Genomic DNA, 16,598 nt, shown 5'->3' with positions numbered 1-16,598 from the left:
GGTAACAAATGTTCAGGGTGGAATAAGAGTTGCTGTGATACTTTAAAGTTGGAGTAAATGGAGGGAAAAGGACTCATTCTTTTGCAGTAAAAGAAAGACAAAATTTACCATTTCTGTCTTTACCCAGGTATTTTGATAAATTAGCTCAATTTTCTGCTGTTTTTAACTCTGTGTTGATGATCATAATGCAGAACAATTAGAGCCCTGTGTTTTAATATTAAAATCTATCACAGAAGATCTATGTCACTGCATCCCTTTAAAAGACCTTTATTGGTCTGTTTACCTCCATAAGGCTTGTTTCATGTGGAGTAAAAACATTAGGCTGCATCTATGCATAATTTCTATTCCACCTGGGAGGAACTGTGCTCATTTAGTGGAGCAATCAACAGCTCCACTGTCTGTTTTCAGGCATAAAAGTCTTTGGGCTTTTTTTTTTCCAGTGGTCATCAAATTTTGCAATTGTAATGCAATGCCCAGAGTTGTCACTGTTAAAAACTTGCTGAATTATCCATAATGCATATGTCTGGTGCCTTAAATACTGCTTAGGGATGGTATTATGGTGTGGTCTGTACCAAGCTTTTGTTTCATCTCTGCTGGGTGGCTTTGGAAGGTGATGGTGTTGGGAGTCAGGAGAGGCTGGGCAGTGAATGGGGCTGAGGAGGAAACTCTAAATGCTTTCTGTAAGGGATACCCCTAACTCCTCTCTCCACCTCCATCATGTTTGCTAGAGTTGGTCATGCTGCTGGAATGGTGGTCAGGCACAGAGTGCACCCTGTTCTCAGACGAGGCCACGGTGAAAACCTTTGGGAAGGAACATGTCATCATCATCCTGAACCACAACTTTGAGATCGACTTCCTGTGCGGCTGGACGATGACGGAGCGCTTTGGAGTGCTGGGGGTATGTGGGCCATGAGCTTCCCCTTCCTCTGCAGGGTGGCAGGTCTGCTTTGTCAGCACCCAGGACATCCCTCTGGCTGTGCTGAGCAGCCAAGACCCCTGCCAGGGGGCTCAGGGACCCTGGCACAGAGCCCAAAACACCTGTGGGTTTGATTATGACCCATGGAGCAAGTTATCAACCTTATATGAAGACCAGCAAGCCACAACAGTTTAGGTAAAATAATAGTGAAGTTATCACAGGGTGGAAAAGTAGATTGTAGAGTTTCTGGTATGGGGGTTCAGGAGGCAAGATGGAGGGAACTGGGCATGTCCAGCCTTTCTCCTTCTTCTTCTTGGCCTCCATCTTCTGCTGTGATGTTGGCACTTTTAGATTGGTTTAAAGTAGAAGCTCACTGTCTAACACAGGTGACAGGTATTGGGAAGTAATTGTAAACATTGTGTATGTAGTTTTTAGTATAAAGACATAACACTGCCCCAGGGGCAGGCAGAGTGCCTCTGACGGTCGTGCTGAGTGGACCTCAGCAGGGCAGGAGAAAATTTTTTATAGATAAGATAAAACAAACAACCTTGAGACTGAGAAATGAAGAGCTCTGACTCCTTCGAGCGCCAGGCTGGGAAAAGAGACTTTCCAACTTCTCTCAAGAGTCACTCTGACAAGCTAATGATCCTGACACTGCTTAAAACCCATCTATAAACAGTTTCTTTGCATTTAAGTTCCCAGATCCAACTCCATCATCTTAGCTTTAATGTGTTTGACCTCGTTGCACAAATCAGCAAATGACATTCTTGGATTATCACTTTTCTTTTCTCTCCAAGAGTTCCAAAGTTCTTGCGAAGAGAGAGCTGCTCTATGTGCCCCTAATCGGCTGGACGTGGTACTTCCTTGAGATTGTTTTCTGCAAAAGGAAATGGGAAGAGGACAGAGATACAGTCATTGAGGGATTGAAACGTTTGGCTGATTATCCTGAATATATGTGGGTAAGTGCTGAGTCCCTCCTCTGGTACTGGCTGCTGGAAGTGAAGCAGTGAAACAGTGACAGACTGGTGCCTGTGGCTTTGTGTGTCAGGAGAAGGTGACTTGCAAGAGCTGTCATGGAAAAGCCATGCTCTGTTTCAGGAGGTCTTTTGGGATATGCTGGTAGAAAAGTGCTGTGTGCCTGTTGGTAGGGGAAACCATTTGGGAAACAATTCAGAAGCTTAAGAATAATTTATAAATCAGGCTTGTGTGATACTAATGATTCTGCCCAAACTTATTTTTGCCTATTTAAAAAAAAGCCTTACATTGGATTGCTACATCTGTATAACATTTTCTCAGGTAGACTGAAAGGACACATCAACAAAAAAAATGTTTTTTGGAGAAGTGAGTGAATTTCACTGCACAGGCCATAGATTTTGATGCAAAGTTCCTGTTAGTGTGTTCGTTGAACTGTGAAATTGCAGGTTTCCCAAAAAGTCTCTGTGAGAACATATGGCAAGCTTATGTTATGTTATCTGCTTCTGCAGTTACATTTTTTCCTTTTTATTTTGACATTATTTAAAATTTAAGGGTAAAACATCTCTGTTTCATTGTGTGCAATGCTGTTAAACTTCACTGCAGCAGCACAGTGCTGTAATCAGCCCATTAACCTTCTTAGAGCTTTGAATGCAAAGGTTTTGATAAATTCTCAGTTTTGCTTTTATAGCAGCACATGTAATGTACAATTATTTGGCCTATAAAACATTAAGAGGCCTTTTATGCATTTTAAGTGAATTTTCAGTATTATCCAGTACAGCTTGTTAAAATGAATAGTGAAACATTAAGACCTAACTAGAACATTGTGAATGCATTGTAATTTTCTATCATTATAAAGACAGAAAAAAGTAAGAATCTGGAGAATGTATTTTAAGCTACTTAATTGCTTGAATATATAGATATGAATAATATTGAATGTATCTTTCTGATGAATGTGGAGAAGAAAAGAAAAAACAGAATAAACCCTACCAATTAGAAAATCTCAAGACTGAACTTGAGCTTCAAATCTATACATTTTAATGATTCTACAACTGAGAACCAAGGACGAGTCTCTAGGGAAAACAACTAGAAAATATAAGTGCAAAATGTAGTTAGCATTGATTATTTAAGTCAAGACTTCCTGCTTGGTAATTGAAATCATGATTAAAATTGACTTGAGTGGATCAATTTCCTAATTTCTGTGCATTCTAAATGCCACAATTAGGGCTGTCTTTTTGTCACCTTAAATTTGGTGCAAGTGTTGTTACCTGTAAAGGTAATGGTAAATGAGCTGGGAGTTGGTGCTTATGCCTCATACTTGGTGAAGAGATGACACAACAGAAGTGTGTGCACATGCATGTTTATCTTGGACAGATTTTCAGTATACTGCTGGATTTCTTTTGATATCTCAAGGTATCCTTAGGGATTTTTTTGCTTTTGTCTTGCACAGTTTCTGCTGTACTGTGAAGGAACTCGTTTCACAGAGACCAAGCACCGCATCAGTATGGAAGTAGCTGAATCCAAGGGGTTGCCTAAACTGAAATACCACCTGTTGCCCAGAACCAAAGGTTTCACCACTGCTGTCCAGTGTCTCAGGGGAACAGGTACTGCCAAGTTTTGCAGCACTTGTAATGTGTTATTTAGCACCAGCATAGTCTGCTCTGTTGTTCGTTAAAATTAGTGAGCTGGCAGTAATGAGGATCCAGCATGTCAGCTGGTAATTTGTAAATTGCCACAGAACTGTCAGATAACCAGTCTTAAGAAATACTAAAAACCTTTTAATGTTGCTTAGTTCATCAAGTCATCTGGTGTTTTACAGAGCTGGGAGTGTCAGGGGGCTGGTGCAGATAAATGTGATGTGTCAACACAGAACTCTGACACATCATTAATGCAAGGCTTGCACAAGGCTCTGTGCTGTTTCAAGCAAGGATGCCAGAAGGTGCTTGCTAGAATTGCTGCTGTAACAGCTCTGTTTTATCTTTTTTTCCCAACAGTTTCAGCAGTGTATGATGTAACACTAAATTTCAGAGGAAACAAGAACCCATCTTTATTAGGAATTCTTTATGGAAAGAAATATGAAGCAGATATGTGTGTAAGGTGAGCATTTACTGATGGAGGTGAACCCTAAGATGCATAATTTAGCATGTTGAAGTGTATTCAGATTTTACAGGGTAATTTCCTTTCCTGTATCCACTTCTTGTCCTTCAGCGGTGCCTTGCAGTAAACAGTCTAAAGCTCCTTTACATACCAGTTTCTCTCCCTCACTCACAAGGTTGGATCAGCAGATTAAAAAGGTAAAAATGCTGAAATTCAGACATCCTGTGAATGAGGTGGGACATTGCTCACATTCCTCACTGTTCCTTTGCCTCAAAGAGTAGCTGTTAACACCTAACCCCATGCAGCACACACACATTTGCATGCACACACGCCTCTTCTCTTTCGTGCTTTTTCCTTGCTGCCTTCTGCTTCAAAGGCTTCCTTGTGATCATAAAAACTACCAGTCCTGTTGAATGTCTTCTCTTCCCTTTTATGTTTGTACCTGAGACATGACCTGGTTATTCTTTCCACAGTTCTTTAGACAGTTTGCTTCTGCTTCTCTGTGGGATTCACCCACCCTTTGGAAAACATTGCTGTACTCTGGTGATGAGGCTGATGCTTGGTTTTGAAAAGTTTAAAAAAAGGGAAAAAGGCTTTTTATTTTTTCTCCTTTCCCCTCTGGCTTTGGGTGTTGCTGCAGCATCCACAACGTTTTATTCTCCCAGCTGAAAAGATGACTGTGGAGCTGTCCGTGGAGAGGTGGAGTTGCTCATTTGCAAGGGGTTTCATTTTCACTATTTACACTTGCCAAGCATATTCCTGATGAGGAAAGTGAGCAGACAATTTGCCAGCCAGCAAAACAGCTGGTCAGGCAACTCCACCTGTAATTCCACACTGATGGCAAGTGCATGTAGGATATCTAGCTGGATCTGAGGTGCACATGCATGGATGCACATCTGTATAATTATTAATTATACACTGAACTGTGGCAGCCTTCAGTTAAATATCCTTTTTTGCTAATGGAGGTGCAATTTTCTTTCATTTCTTGGAGGGGTAATGGGAGAAAAGAGAAATGTAGTTTTTAATAGAGTTAGAAGATATTTGGGTTTGTAAAAGTCTGCTGCCAGGTAAAATTACTAATTGTACTCTACAAATGGATGTGCTTAGATAATTAGGTTAAAAATATGTTTGTGGATGGAATGAATATTCTCAAAGTGCTTTTCTACACTTTTTTCCTGTTTTGGGGAAGAAGCTATGAGAGTAAGGAGACTTTTTACAGACGTTTTGCTGAAAATGGAGCATGTCCTTGTTGTGCCAACAGACTTAGTGTAGCTCAGAGAAGGGAAGCACATAAGCCCTTGTTCTTGGTACGTGCAGACGTAGTTACCTGAGCCCAGGTAAGCAGCTTAGCTCTGCAGGGGATCCAGTCTTTATCCCGACTGCCTCCAGAGGAAATAATCAGGAAATCACCAAATGTGGTTGCTGTGAGTCCCCTCTAGTGGTGACAGCAACACCACGGCGACTTCACCAGAAAGCTTCCAGCAAATGACTTTTCACTGAGCTTTTATTGAGCATTATTTATATGAATTGAGCAGCTTCTCTTGTTAAGGCTCATGTAAGTAAATCTGCCAGATCTGGTGTTCAGTTTGCTTATGGGATGCAGAAATCATTAGAAATGTGTTAGAACAAATTCACAGAATCGCGGAGGGGCTTGGCTTGGAAGGGTCTAGAAAACAGAAGAAACAGGGGAATGGTTGGCTCTTCACCACTACAGAGAGGCTCTGACAAGGCACTGTTCTCAGTGAGGTCAGGTCAGGGCTGGCAGAATTGTCACACACCCTCAGAACTGTGTGCCTCAGTCTGTGGGGCTGCAGAGACAAAGAGGGACAAGTGCAGTCACTGCAAGTGTTTACCTTAGAGATGGTAAAAAGTGAACGTTCAGTTGCCTCTCCCATTGCTTCCAAAATTTGGTTTTCACTACCAAAATGCAACCAACAATTACCCTTGTGTTTTCCACTTGCTTGTCTTTTCCCAGCTCTGAGTGCCTCAGTCTGAGCTCACTGGAAATCAGCCAGGGGTGGATCTGGTGAAGGAGGAACAGTGTTTGAATGGGAAATTATGACTTTACTGATGTGCTCTGACACCGACAGGAGCTTGTACAGTTTCTTTTGTCTAAAATAGCACCCAATTCCCAACCTAAAACCTCAGATTTTAAGTCCCAGCTCTCTGTGTTTAAGACCTCTGCCATCAGTGTCATTATTGGCAAAGATTTCTGCCCTTTAGTGAATGGAAGATCTTCCCTAGGAGAGGCATAAAACCAAATACCTGAATTTTCCCTTAATTCTTTTTTTTCTTCTTTCCATTTTTAATCTTTCTACTAAACTAGGAGATTTCCTCTGGAAGATATCCCTCAAGATGAAAAGGAAGCTGCAAACTGGCTTCATAAGCTTTACCAGGAAAAGGTAAATAGCTTTACATTCTTTTCTGCCTTGTGGGATTGCACAGGGGAGTGTATTAAGGCAGTGAGTAATACACACTCCTGCACTGCATGGAGAGGATATTTTGTATAACTAGGCAGCCGTCCCTCAAAGTGCTGGAAGGAGCAGGACCAAGGAGCCCCTTGGCAGCAGAGGGCTGGGTGGTGAGGTCTCAAATTGCCAGGAAGCACAATAGCATTCAGAGATATGCCTGAGCTGTGAAAGACTAATAGCAATCCAGTGTCTTTTTACATTTTTCAGCACTTGGATCTCTGTCATGCATTTCTAAAAGCTCCATTTTCCCTGTGGGTGTTTTTAGGCACTTGAGAAGAGTGATAACTGTCGGTCAGGGACAGCAGGTCCCAGCTTTCAGCTGCAATTGTTCTTTGCTTTCATTTTTCCTCCACTGTCACTTTCCTTCTGCCTCCTGCTAATACTTCTGCAGTGGTGTGTGACATGGCACAGACAGTCCCTGGGAGCTGCTGCCAGGGACTGATAAAACACGTGCCCAGCATGCCTTCAGATGGCTCAGAGCTCTTCCTTGTGTCACTTCTTTTTCTAACCTTAAATGGTTAGAAAAATCCATTTTTCTCTTCCACTTTAACACTTCTCAACCAGATTTAACACTTCTGTGGGGAGTAGGAGAGAGCTGTAATTGTTGTCCAGCCCTAAGTGGTGGATTATTGAACTGGAAAAGTGTATCTTGATTTGCTGATCTTTGTGGGAAGACAGCAGAGCACAGAAAGTTTAAGTATCCTGGGCTTTCCCCAGCTATGATGACCTGTGCTGCAGCATTGCCAGGCTTATGCTCAGTCTCTAGGTAGGCAGCAAATTGTTCTGAGTTTCATTTTATTTATTTCAACTAATTTGTTTGAGTATCCGAACTCTGATTCAGTTAAGGAGAGAGGTTATCTTACAAAGAGCAGTAGCTCAACATCTTTTCCCCCCACCTCCCCTTAGCAGGTCTGTAGAACCAAAGAGTCCTTGAGGTTGAGAAAGGCTTCTAAGAACAGAGTCCAACTGTCAACCCAACACCATGTTCACCACTAAACCATGTCCTCAAGGGCCAAATCCATAAAATCCATAGGGTTTTTTTGAACACTTCTAGGGATGATGACTCCACCAGTTCCCTGGACAGTCTTACTGCTTTACAACCTTTTCCATGAAAGTTTTTTTTTCCTAATGTCCAATCTAACCCTCCCCTGGTGCAATGTGGCACCATTTCCTCTCATCCCTCCTGATGCTGGCTGTGCCTCTGTTCAACTTTGTTGTGAGGTGTTGACAGGGAGGTATTGCTTATGGACATAGAATTATACATATTGATCTTAGTGTTAGCAATACTTTGTAACTGGAATCCTCTCATTCCATTTATTGCAGTGATTTTGTAACTGGAATCCTCTTCCTGCACAGAGGATGTGTCCTCCAAAGGCTGGTTTTGGCAAGGAATGCCTTGCACTTCTCAGCCTTTTGTAAGGGAAAATAAAATTAAAAAAAAAAGAAATAAGTAAAAACAAGAAATAGCTGAGCTTGAGCCATCCTTGGTAATGGCATGGAAACCTTAAAGAGCAGTTTTACAGACTTGAGGGAAGGTGGTGGGCACCTTGTTCCTTTGAGTGATGTGTTCCAGGATTTTTGCACCTCTGCGGCTCAGCTTGGGCTGCAGGAGCTCTGTTGCAGGGCTGGGATTGGGGCTGGTGCTGTCTCTGCTCTCAGGTCATTCCTTGTCCTCCCCTCCTGGCTCTCCATACAGAATTTTTCTGCTTTGCTGAATCATGCTGACCTTTCTGGAAGTAAAAACAGGAAGGAAAAGCACCCAGCTAAGAGGGTTGGTAATGTCTGAACTGGTCTCTGGCCTGAAGCTGCCCTAAATTCTTAAGCAATTAACAGGCAAGATGAAGGTATTTGGTAGTGGAGAGGATGACAAGGTTTCAGTTTTTGATGGTGCCAAAATTGCCTTCAAAAGGCTTAAAGGTCACTTGGATGGTCAACAGAAATGCCCAAATAAGTGACAGCAGATGGAATTGGATGCTGTGCACTCTGGATGAGTTTGTAGCACAGATGCTGTCCTGGATGTTGTCCTGGAGCTGGCTAATCTTGGGCTGCTTGGTGCAAACATTAAGAACTCATTTTCTTTTCTCTTTCCCCCAGGATGCTTTGCAAGAGATGTATAATCAGGAAGGTATATTTCCTGGCAAGCAGTTTAAACCTCCTAGGAGACCATGGACTCTCCTAAACTTTCTTTTTTGGGCCACAGTTCTCCTCTCTCCTCTCTTCACATTTGGCTTTGGAGTTTTTGCAAGTGGATCACCTCTTCTTATCCTTGCATTCCTGGGACTTGTAGGAGCAGGTAATAAAAGCAGAGAAGATGCTAAGCCCAGTGTGACACAGAACAGGATCCTTTACCTCCAATAAGTTCTGTTTATTAATTAATGAGAATGGGGCTTGCAGGAAAATATTTGGAGCTCACTCATTAGTCTTTCTGTTGTACAGCATTTTTATTGTTTCAAAAGCTTTAATCTGGCCAAATTTGCCTGCATATATTAAGCAAAAACTGTAGTGGTAGTAAGTGAGTCGTGTAGCCCATTATTATGGTGCCTGAAGAAAAAAATATTTCACTGGACAACTTGTCTGTGAATTAAAAAAAAAAAAAAAAAAAAAAAAAACCCAAAAAACAAAACCACCAGCACAAACAAAAAATACATAAATACCACCAAATTTCCATCCCCCAGCCCCACAACAAAAGAACCCTAGCAATAAAAGAAGGGGAAGAGGGAGGGGATGTGCTTCAATGTTCATGCTACATGTCCTGTTAACCAAGAGAAGCAGTAATTATATTTTTAAATCTGAATTGTCCCTCTCTTTGAGTGTCATTTGACCTGTGATCCTGTGCAGCCTCATACAGCACAGTGTGGTCACTGCTGACCTGGGGATTGGGTTCTGCTCGTGTGCTTACATGTAACTTCCTGGGTGCTTGGACTGCTTTTAATGTGCCTCTCATTTCTCTGTTATATTTTAAAGCTTCCTTTGGAGTTCGTAGACTGATAGGAGTAACTGAAATAGAAAAAGGCTCCAGCTATGGCAACCAGGAATTCAAGAAAAAGGAATAACTGACGGCTGCAGATCAGCACATATAACCAGACTATGGTATCCGATTAACTTCAGTTAAAAAACAACAACAAACACTTAGAAACTATCTTTTTCTTAATAACTGATGACTAATATTAATGAATAAAACTTGAGCCAAGAATGAAGAAGTTGGAGGCATCGACTGAAGAGAATGCACCAACCTTCTGCCTGTTCAAGGATTACTGTAGTCAAGCTGTGGGAGAAAATCTGGGGTGGGGTGGAAGAAGAAACTGATTTTTCTTGCTTTGTTGGGGGACTTGGGGTGGGGGAGAAAAGAGGGCATTGGCCATGGCCACGTGTATCTTCAGATGACTGAAAACTGGTTTCTGTCAAGAGCACTACACTCACTTTTACAACAGGAGCCATTGAATGTTTCCTCTTGCTAAAGCCAATGTAACATTATTGATTTCCAACTTCTCTTACTAATGAGCCAGGAAAAAACACCCTCCTTAAATGAATTGACAGGTTAGAGTCTTGGGTTAGAGTCTTTTTGGCTGTGTTGTCATGGCTACAGATGAAATCCTGTTTGTATGTTACACTGACACTTTTTATTTTCAGGCAACATCTTAAGACTTCTGTAACGCAGGAGAAGGGATAGTGGAGTTTGGAAGCTGTGTGTTATCCATCAGCACATCCCATAGAACAGATCCAATAGGATAACACTCTCATCCTGTCTCCTGCTAACTGCTCAAGGCTGTTTAATTTCTAAATATTACTTCAGTCTGGAGTGCTGTTTGCCCCATTCCACATCAAACATGTTCCATAATTTTGAATCTGTTTGGGCTCGTTTGGTTTTTTTTTTTTTTGAATTAGTGGTATTGGCCGTGGGATTTAGAGTTGTGTAAAGAAAAGATTTTTTTTCAATTTTTCTTTTATTTCTGTTTGCATCTCTCATTACCAAAGTCCAGTTCAGCCAACCTCTCTCAGTAAACTGGGAGGCAGCACTAGAAATCAGCACAATAGTTTTCAAAATGTCTTCTTTTGTAAAAAATGTGAAAAGGAAAGGTCTGTAGCAGTCAAATTTTGAATGCTGGTATCTCTTGAACTTCTAATGAGAGTTTCAGCATGGATTGAGATGGGGCCAGGACTTTACCCTGTGTGTGTCAGGATAGGGTGTGCTGCTCTTCTGACTTGATCATGCTTTAGATGTTTATGTGAAGTTTTTTGCAAGGTGAGCTGTGCTGTTAAAGCATTAGAAAGAGTATAAGGTCTCTTCAGGGATTTTAATTATCTTTAGTTTTGCTTGTTGACATTTTGCTCTTTTTCACTGAAAATTAGAGCTCAGAATCATGTCTGTACCTGTCTCCCTTTTTTCCTTCCTTCCTTTCCTTTTTTTACAAACGCACATTTGGAGGTTTCTGTAGGTTGCTGCTGTATGCATAGCTGGGGAATTATTTGCAAACAGATGGTAACTATACCTGTATGTTCAAGTCTGAAGGTCACAATCTGCATTTGGCTGCTCACAGAAGTGGGTGAAATGAGTTGCAGATCTACAGCTGAGGGCAGAAGCTAACCCTCAGGGTCTGTATCTTTAACCCAGCTGCCACTAGAATATTTATCTCACTTTTGTAAAGAGCAGATTTTATCAAAGCACTGGTTGTTGTTTTCATCTGTGCTCCAGTAACTAAGATAAGAGAGTAATAATTTACCTTCTTTCCAAATTTGCTCTTAACTGTTGGAATGTAACCTCTTCTCCCACAGGTTTTTCTGTTTTCAAACACTGGAAGAGCAATTTTGTAACTTAGAAAAATATTTTACTTGGGGTCATTAATCACTTGTTCTGTCATGCACTTGATTTTTATTTGTGGTCTTTTCAACAAGAGCATTTGAAGGCTGACCTGAGTTCTGTCTGTCTCCTGTTAGATTCCACCTTGCTGAATCCTTGTACCCAGACCCCCAACGTTAGTGTGTCATTGTCCCCTCAATAAATCTTCCCTAAGAGAGGGGCTGCAAATCTGTTGCAAATGTTAGTGGGATTTGAAATATGCTTTGGGAACTGAGGAGAGCAGAGCCTAGCCATAACTCTGTTTTCCTTGCTGGATGTTTTTGTAATTTGTCTTCAAGTACAGTCAGACATCCAAATGCTGATAAGGTTAACTCTGGCTTTTCCCTGTTTTTAACCAGAGGACTGAGAACAGTGGGGGGTTCTTTTTTTTTTTCTTCTTTTTTTTTTTTTTTAACTAATTCAGTAATGGGTATAGTTCTTGCTTCCTAGAAAGATGTTACAAATGCTGTATACTTGCTTCCTGAAGATGATATTGAGTATATATAAATTGTACTGGCTTAGCAGAAGAGGCTTGCTAAGCAGGCTGACCATTGACTATGTTTTATACTTACATTTTGAGCAGTATATTAATGGGCATGACAAGAATTTCACAAAATAAATCCCTTCTTAATGCTGAGAAGAAGGGAGCTGCTTAGAGGAGAAAGGAATTAATAGCCTTTCTCTTTACAGGATCCTTTTCTCCTCTTAGTGCATGTAACTCCCTATTCAGGATCATGGGATTAGTGCATGTACATCAAGGGGAGAATAATCAACATTTCATATTTTCTTATCATAACTTATTGGTCATGCTTTCTTTTTGAAAATATAATAAATACATCATCAGATACTTAAATTTTGCTCTTCTAAACAGACATATCAGTAACACTTGAAAAACTGAAACTACAGCAGTGCACAAAACAGTACAAAACCAACACGAATCTCTTCATTTTGAATTTTCTCTCTCAAATAGGGGTTTTTATACTCGCGCGCGCACACGTACACAGAGTATGTATCAATTAAAATGACTGGAAATAGCTGAAGTTAATGTCACTAATGAAGATTAGCAGGTGGATTGGATTGGAAAAGTGAGCATAGATTTTATATCTTATTTTCTTCTGGTTTAATAGAGCATAGCTTGTATATTTGACTACCAAGCCCTTTAAGAGCAATAATAAACAAAAATATATCATGTTTTTTGTCTTTTGCTTTTCAACCATGCTAGGTTTAATAAACTTACAGCTGTGGGAGTGTTTTTTCTCTCCACCTTTCAGAATTTTCATTTATTGCTTCTTTGTTTGGAGTAAATAGAGTTTTGCAGTATGGACTTGCAAGCTGACTGCCATGGAGTTCAGCATTGACTCCGAAGAGGAATGGTTCTCAGACTAACATGGACAGATGATAGATGTGTGCTCTTGGCCTTGGCAGCACTTGTCATTGTCACCAACAGCAATGGTGCTGCTCTCCAAGTGGGATTTGCAGTTCCAAAGGAGCATCACGTTGACCTACAGCTGAGAACCTGGTGAGAGAGCTTGGGGACTGCTGGCCACGTGGCATCTCTGAGTTAGGAAGGCACAAAGAGCTGATGCTGAAGAAGGATGTGGTATCCAGAGGCCTTGGCTTGGTAGGATTACAGTTCTCTCTTGCTCATTGTGGGCTGAATGTGCTCTTGACTTTGCATCACTGAGCAAAATATCTGTCTCTGGCACAAAGAGCATGGGCAATGTTCCTTTGTTCTGCTTTAACTTATCTTGAAGGGCTGTACACTTAATTGCTGACCAATGAATCTGACTGCTGCCTGTGTCCTAATTGCCTGGTATTCACAGGAAAAGTGGGTGTGACTGCTCACTTCCACGTGGTACCTCTTGTCTCCATCACTGATGTCTGTATATTTGCTCACCTGTATGCTCTGCAGATGGTTTGGTTACAACCTCTTGGCAGGAACTCGGAGCTCTCCAGTTCAGCCAGTCCTACAGCAGCTGTCTCACATGGCTGGGGTTTTCTCTTCCTGAATTTTGGCACTGGTTGACAGCTCCAGGTCTGAAGTGAGAGGGTGGTGTTTGTGTAACATGATAATGCAGCTTGGCTGCTTCAAAGCAAAACTTTTAGCAGGGAAGAGAAGAGGCCTCCCTCACACAGGCGTCTCTGGTGAAAGGGAGCTGGGACAAGGTTTTTACTAAGAGCTGGAATAATGAGAAAGCAAGGGAGTCACTGCCCATGGGATATTTGCTGAAAGTACTGCTTCTGTCTTGGGACTACCCCAAAACCTGGTTTTGCATCATGTACCTTTTGAAGAAATGTGGGATTGGAGACAATTAATAATGCTGACTTGATGCTACACAGAATGTTTCAGATTGAAGACACAATCTGATGTATTTTGGCATCTTGGAGAAGTATTTGCTAAGAATCTAAAGCCAGACTGGGGCAGACTTCACCCAAGTGTTTCATGCAGATGCTGGAGGCCAACACAGATCAAATTGAGGAATCCATTCCTTGATCTCCTTTGAAGATGGGAAACAGCAGGATAGCTCACAGCATCTCCTGGATGCCATGTGCTTCTGTCCCTGGTGTGAAGGTTCTGATTCCCAGCAGATGATTGCTCCAAGTTCTGCTGTGTGCCTGCACAAAGAAGCTCGTCCCTGTGATGGGAATGCTGAATTTGTACTCCCACCCAGTGTGTCACAGCCACTTGTTCCCATATTCCTGAACCTTCTGATCATAACAGGCAGCTCCAGGGCTGCTGGTGCTGAGTGAAGGTGGGATTTGAAGCAGGTGACAGCCCTGCTGGGAGCTGTGAGGGAGGAGGAACACAGCTGGGAGGAGCAGGACACTGACAGGTCCGGCCAAATTCTTGTTCTGAGAAAACTGAGTGATCACCAGGAGCTTTGCAAAGCAGAGACAACTATGTGAGAGGCAAGCTTTGACTAATGTGGATGTGAGACCTCTGTGTAACAACTTACAGAATAACCCTTGCCATGTTCACGTGATTTGGGGCAGAATTCCTCCTGAGGGCTTGTTTCAGATGGGGACTCTCATTCTGCCCTGTTTATCTTTAAGGCTGGTTTATCTGACTGTCTCTGCAGCAAGATGCTTGCAGGCTGTTGGTTGTGTGTTATTTACCTGCTGTGGTTTGGAGTGAGAACATTCTAGAAATCAGCGTTACAGGGTCTGTGCCACGTGTGTTAGCCACCAGGAAAAGTCATGAAAATATTTCATACTTCAGAATTGGGAAGACATGGGATTGGCATCTAAGACAAATGTGTTTCTCTGATCCTTAGCCTCTCTAGGCTTTTAGAAAGCTGCCTGTGTTTCTTAAAATGTTATACCTGTAGTTACCTGCCACTGTTCAGTTTCTGAAACTGTAAAGAAAGATTATTTGTGCACTTTCACTGTTGAGAGCACTTGAGTGCAGATAGTCTATTTCTATAAACCACTAGCAGAAGCAGCATTTTATCTTTTTAGGAGAAAAGTGAATTTTAAAATTAGACACTTCAGCAGCAATCAGAATATAATAGTACTTTTAAAATTTAAATTAGAAGTATTCCTCAATGTGGGAGATACCACTACCAATTTTCAGTCTTACACAACTTTTTTCATTTTGGCCAGCATGCATTCTTAAGGAAAACACGCCAAGTTACAAATTACTAAAATACAATTTACGAAGGAAGGAAGAGTAGGTAGCAGAGCCTAATCAGGAATTAACTTTCACACCCCAAGGCATGAGCAGGTTCTGTGTACCTCCTTTATTCCGTGCATGTGCATCTGTGCAGAGAGCCGAGCTGTGTCCCCTCGTGTCCCTTTGCTTCAGCTGTGTCCGAGCTGTCCCTTGTGACATCTGAATGCTGAACTCGCCTGAACGGCGCCTCGCTCACTCCTCAGATCACCAGCAAGTACTGTAGCTTTAATCCAAACCTTCTCTCCGAGGAAAATCACCCTCCTGGAGCTGATTGATGTGTTGCAAACCTGTCATTTCCTGGAGGGAAGTGTAAGTCACCAGATGATCATTATTAGCCAAATCTAACGAGTAATAAAACTGTATACAGGGTATGCATTTACTGTGCATGTGTATATATTTTTGTACATTTTTACAGTTGTTTCCTACACTTGATTTTATGATGTTCAGAAGAAGTGTGTCTGAATCTGGTGAAAAACAAGAAGCTATTAAAACCCAACCCTGTCACCTACTGTAGTTTTTACAGAGAACTGTGCCCAAACAAACACGCAGATTTACAGTGCTATGCAAATTTTACTTTGTAAGTTGTCTCATAAATTTTGCTTAAGTAGTTTATGCTGTTTTTACTGGGCTTTCAGAAAAAAGATGAACGCAAAAGCCTCGTCTTGTAAAATAAAATAGCTTTGGCTGTGTGAAAGTACTGTATATTAGAATCTCATTCATGCTTTCAGTTGTTTATTTAACTGTATGTGATTTTGTACATACTGTGATGGAATAGAGGGGGGTTAACTGTGCTTGAACGAAGTGGTGACTGCCCAGCATCTGGCTTTTTTCCAAGTGTGTATTGATCAGCCCATAATGTCACTGAGAGATCTGCATCCTTTTCCTACTTACCACTCTGGTTTTTGTAACTAAACATGTAATAAGGGCTATTTTCTTTTTGCTTTGGTTGGTTTAATTTCCATTTATGCTTTTTGGTCTCAGTCCTGCAAACTGACCCATGTGAGTGCCACATGTCTGCAGCAATTACCTGGATGGATCATTTGTGGGGATGGGAGGCAACAAGATTAACCCTGTGGGCATTCCCTGCACAAAGCCAGTCCTTGAGAACTGCAGAGGGATGGTGCACTACTGAGGTACTTATAGCAGCAATGTATAAAATTTTGTATGGCTCCTCCAAAAGATCAGAATAAGGAAGGAGGCATCTTCCTTTCCTGAAGAATCCTCCAAAGTAACCCCAAAGCTGTATAATCTAAGTTGAGACTGCAGCAAGGTACGCAGAGACGCTGTAGATTAAAACAATTTTTCAAATCTGACATCTTTAAAGTTTTTATTTTTCACTAGAAGATAAAGCACTTCCTCCTGTGTACACAACATCATACACTGTACCATGCTTTGTCCCCTGGACCATCAGCTCTTCTTCAGCCTATGTGATCCTTTAGCAAATGACATTTGTGTCAATATCACGTTCCTGGGTCATCTTTTTGGCTACCCTACAAGCACTGGGTCCTTGGTTTCTCCTATAGGTTTTCTCTTCCCTGATCTGTTCCCCTTTGAACAGTCTAGGTTGGGCTGAGCTGCCTTAAAATGACAGATGAGTGGTGTCATGTGTCACTGTGTGGGAGGACCTATTTT

At 41.6% G+C, this 16,598-nt stretch overlaps 1 protein-coding gene across 1 annotated transcript in view; it reads left to right on the top strand.

The window, feature by feature from the left end:
• The window catches only part of AGPAT3 (1-acylglycerol-3-phosphate O-acyltransferase 3), a 95,265-nt gene extending 79,131 nt beyond the window's left edge, over window positions 1–16,134 (top strand). The window contains exons 4-10 of the mRNA XM_058825420.1: window positions 729–898; window positions 1,714–1,875; window positions 3,339–3,492; window positions 3,883–3,985; window positions 6,312–6,387; window positions 8,551–8,749; window positions 9,421–16,134. Coding sequence (XP_058681403.1) covers window positions 729–898; window positions 1,714–1,875; window positions 3,339–3,492; window positions 3,883–3,985; window positions 6,312–6,387; window positions 8,551–8,749; window positions 9,421–9,509 — 953 coding nt within the window. The 3' untranslated portion in view covers window positions 9,510–16,134. The remainder of the gene's footprint in view (window positions 1–728; window positions 899–1,713; window positions 1,876–3,338; window positions 3,493–3,882; window positions 3,986–6,311; window positions 6,388–8,550; window positions 8,750–9,420) is intronic.
• Window positions 16,135–16,598: the final 464 nt, after the last annotated feature.

The sequence above is a fragment of the Ammospiza caudacuta genome, chromosome 2, assembly GCF_027887145.1.
Source record: "Ammospiza caudacuta isolate bAmmCau1 chromosome 2, bAmmCau1.pri, whole genome shotgun sequence".
Classification (NCBI taxonomy): domain Eukaryota; kingdom Metazoa; phylum Chordata; class Aves; order Passeriformes; family Passerellidae; genus Ammospiza; species Ammospiza caudacuta.
This window is presented reverse-complemented; position numbering and strand designations above follow the sequence as displayed.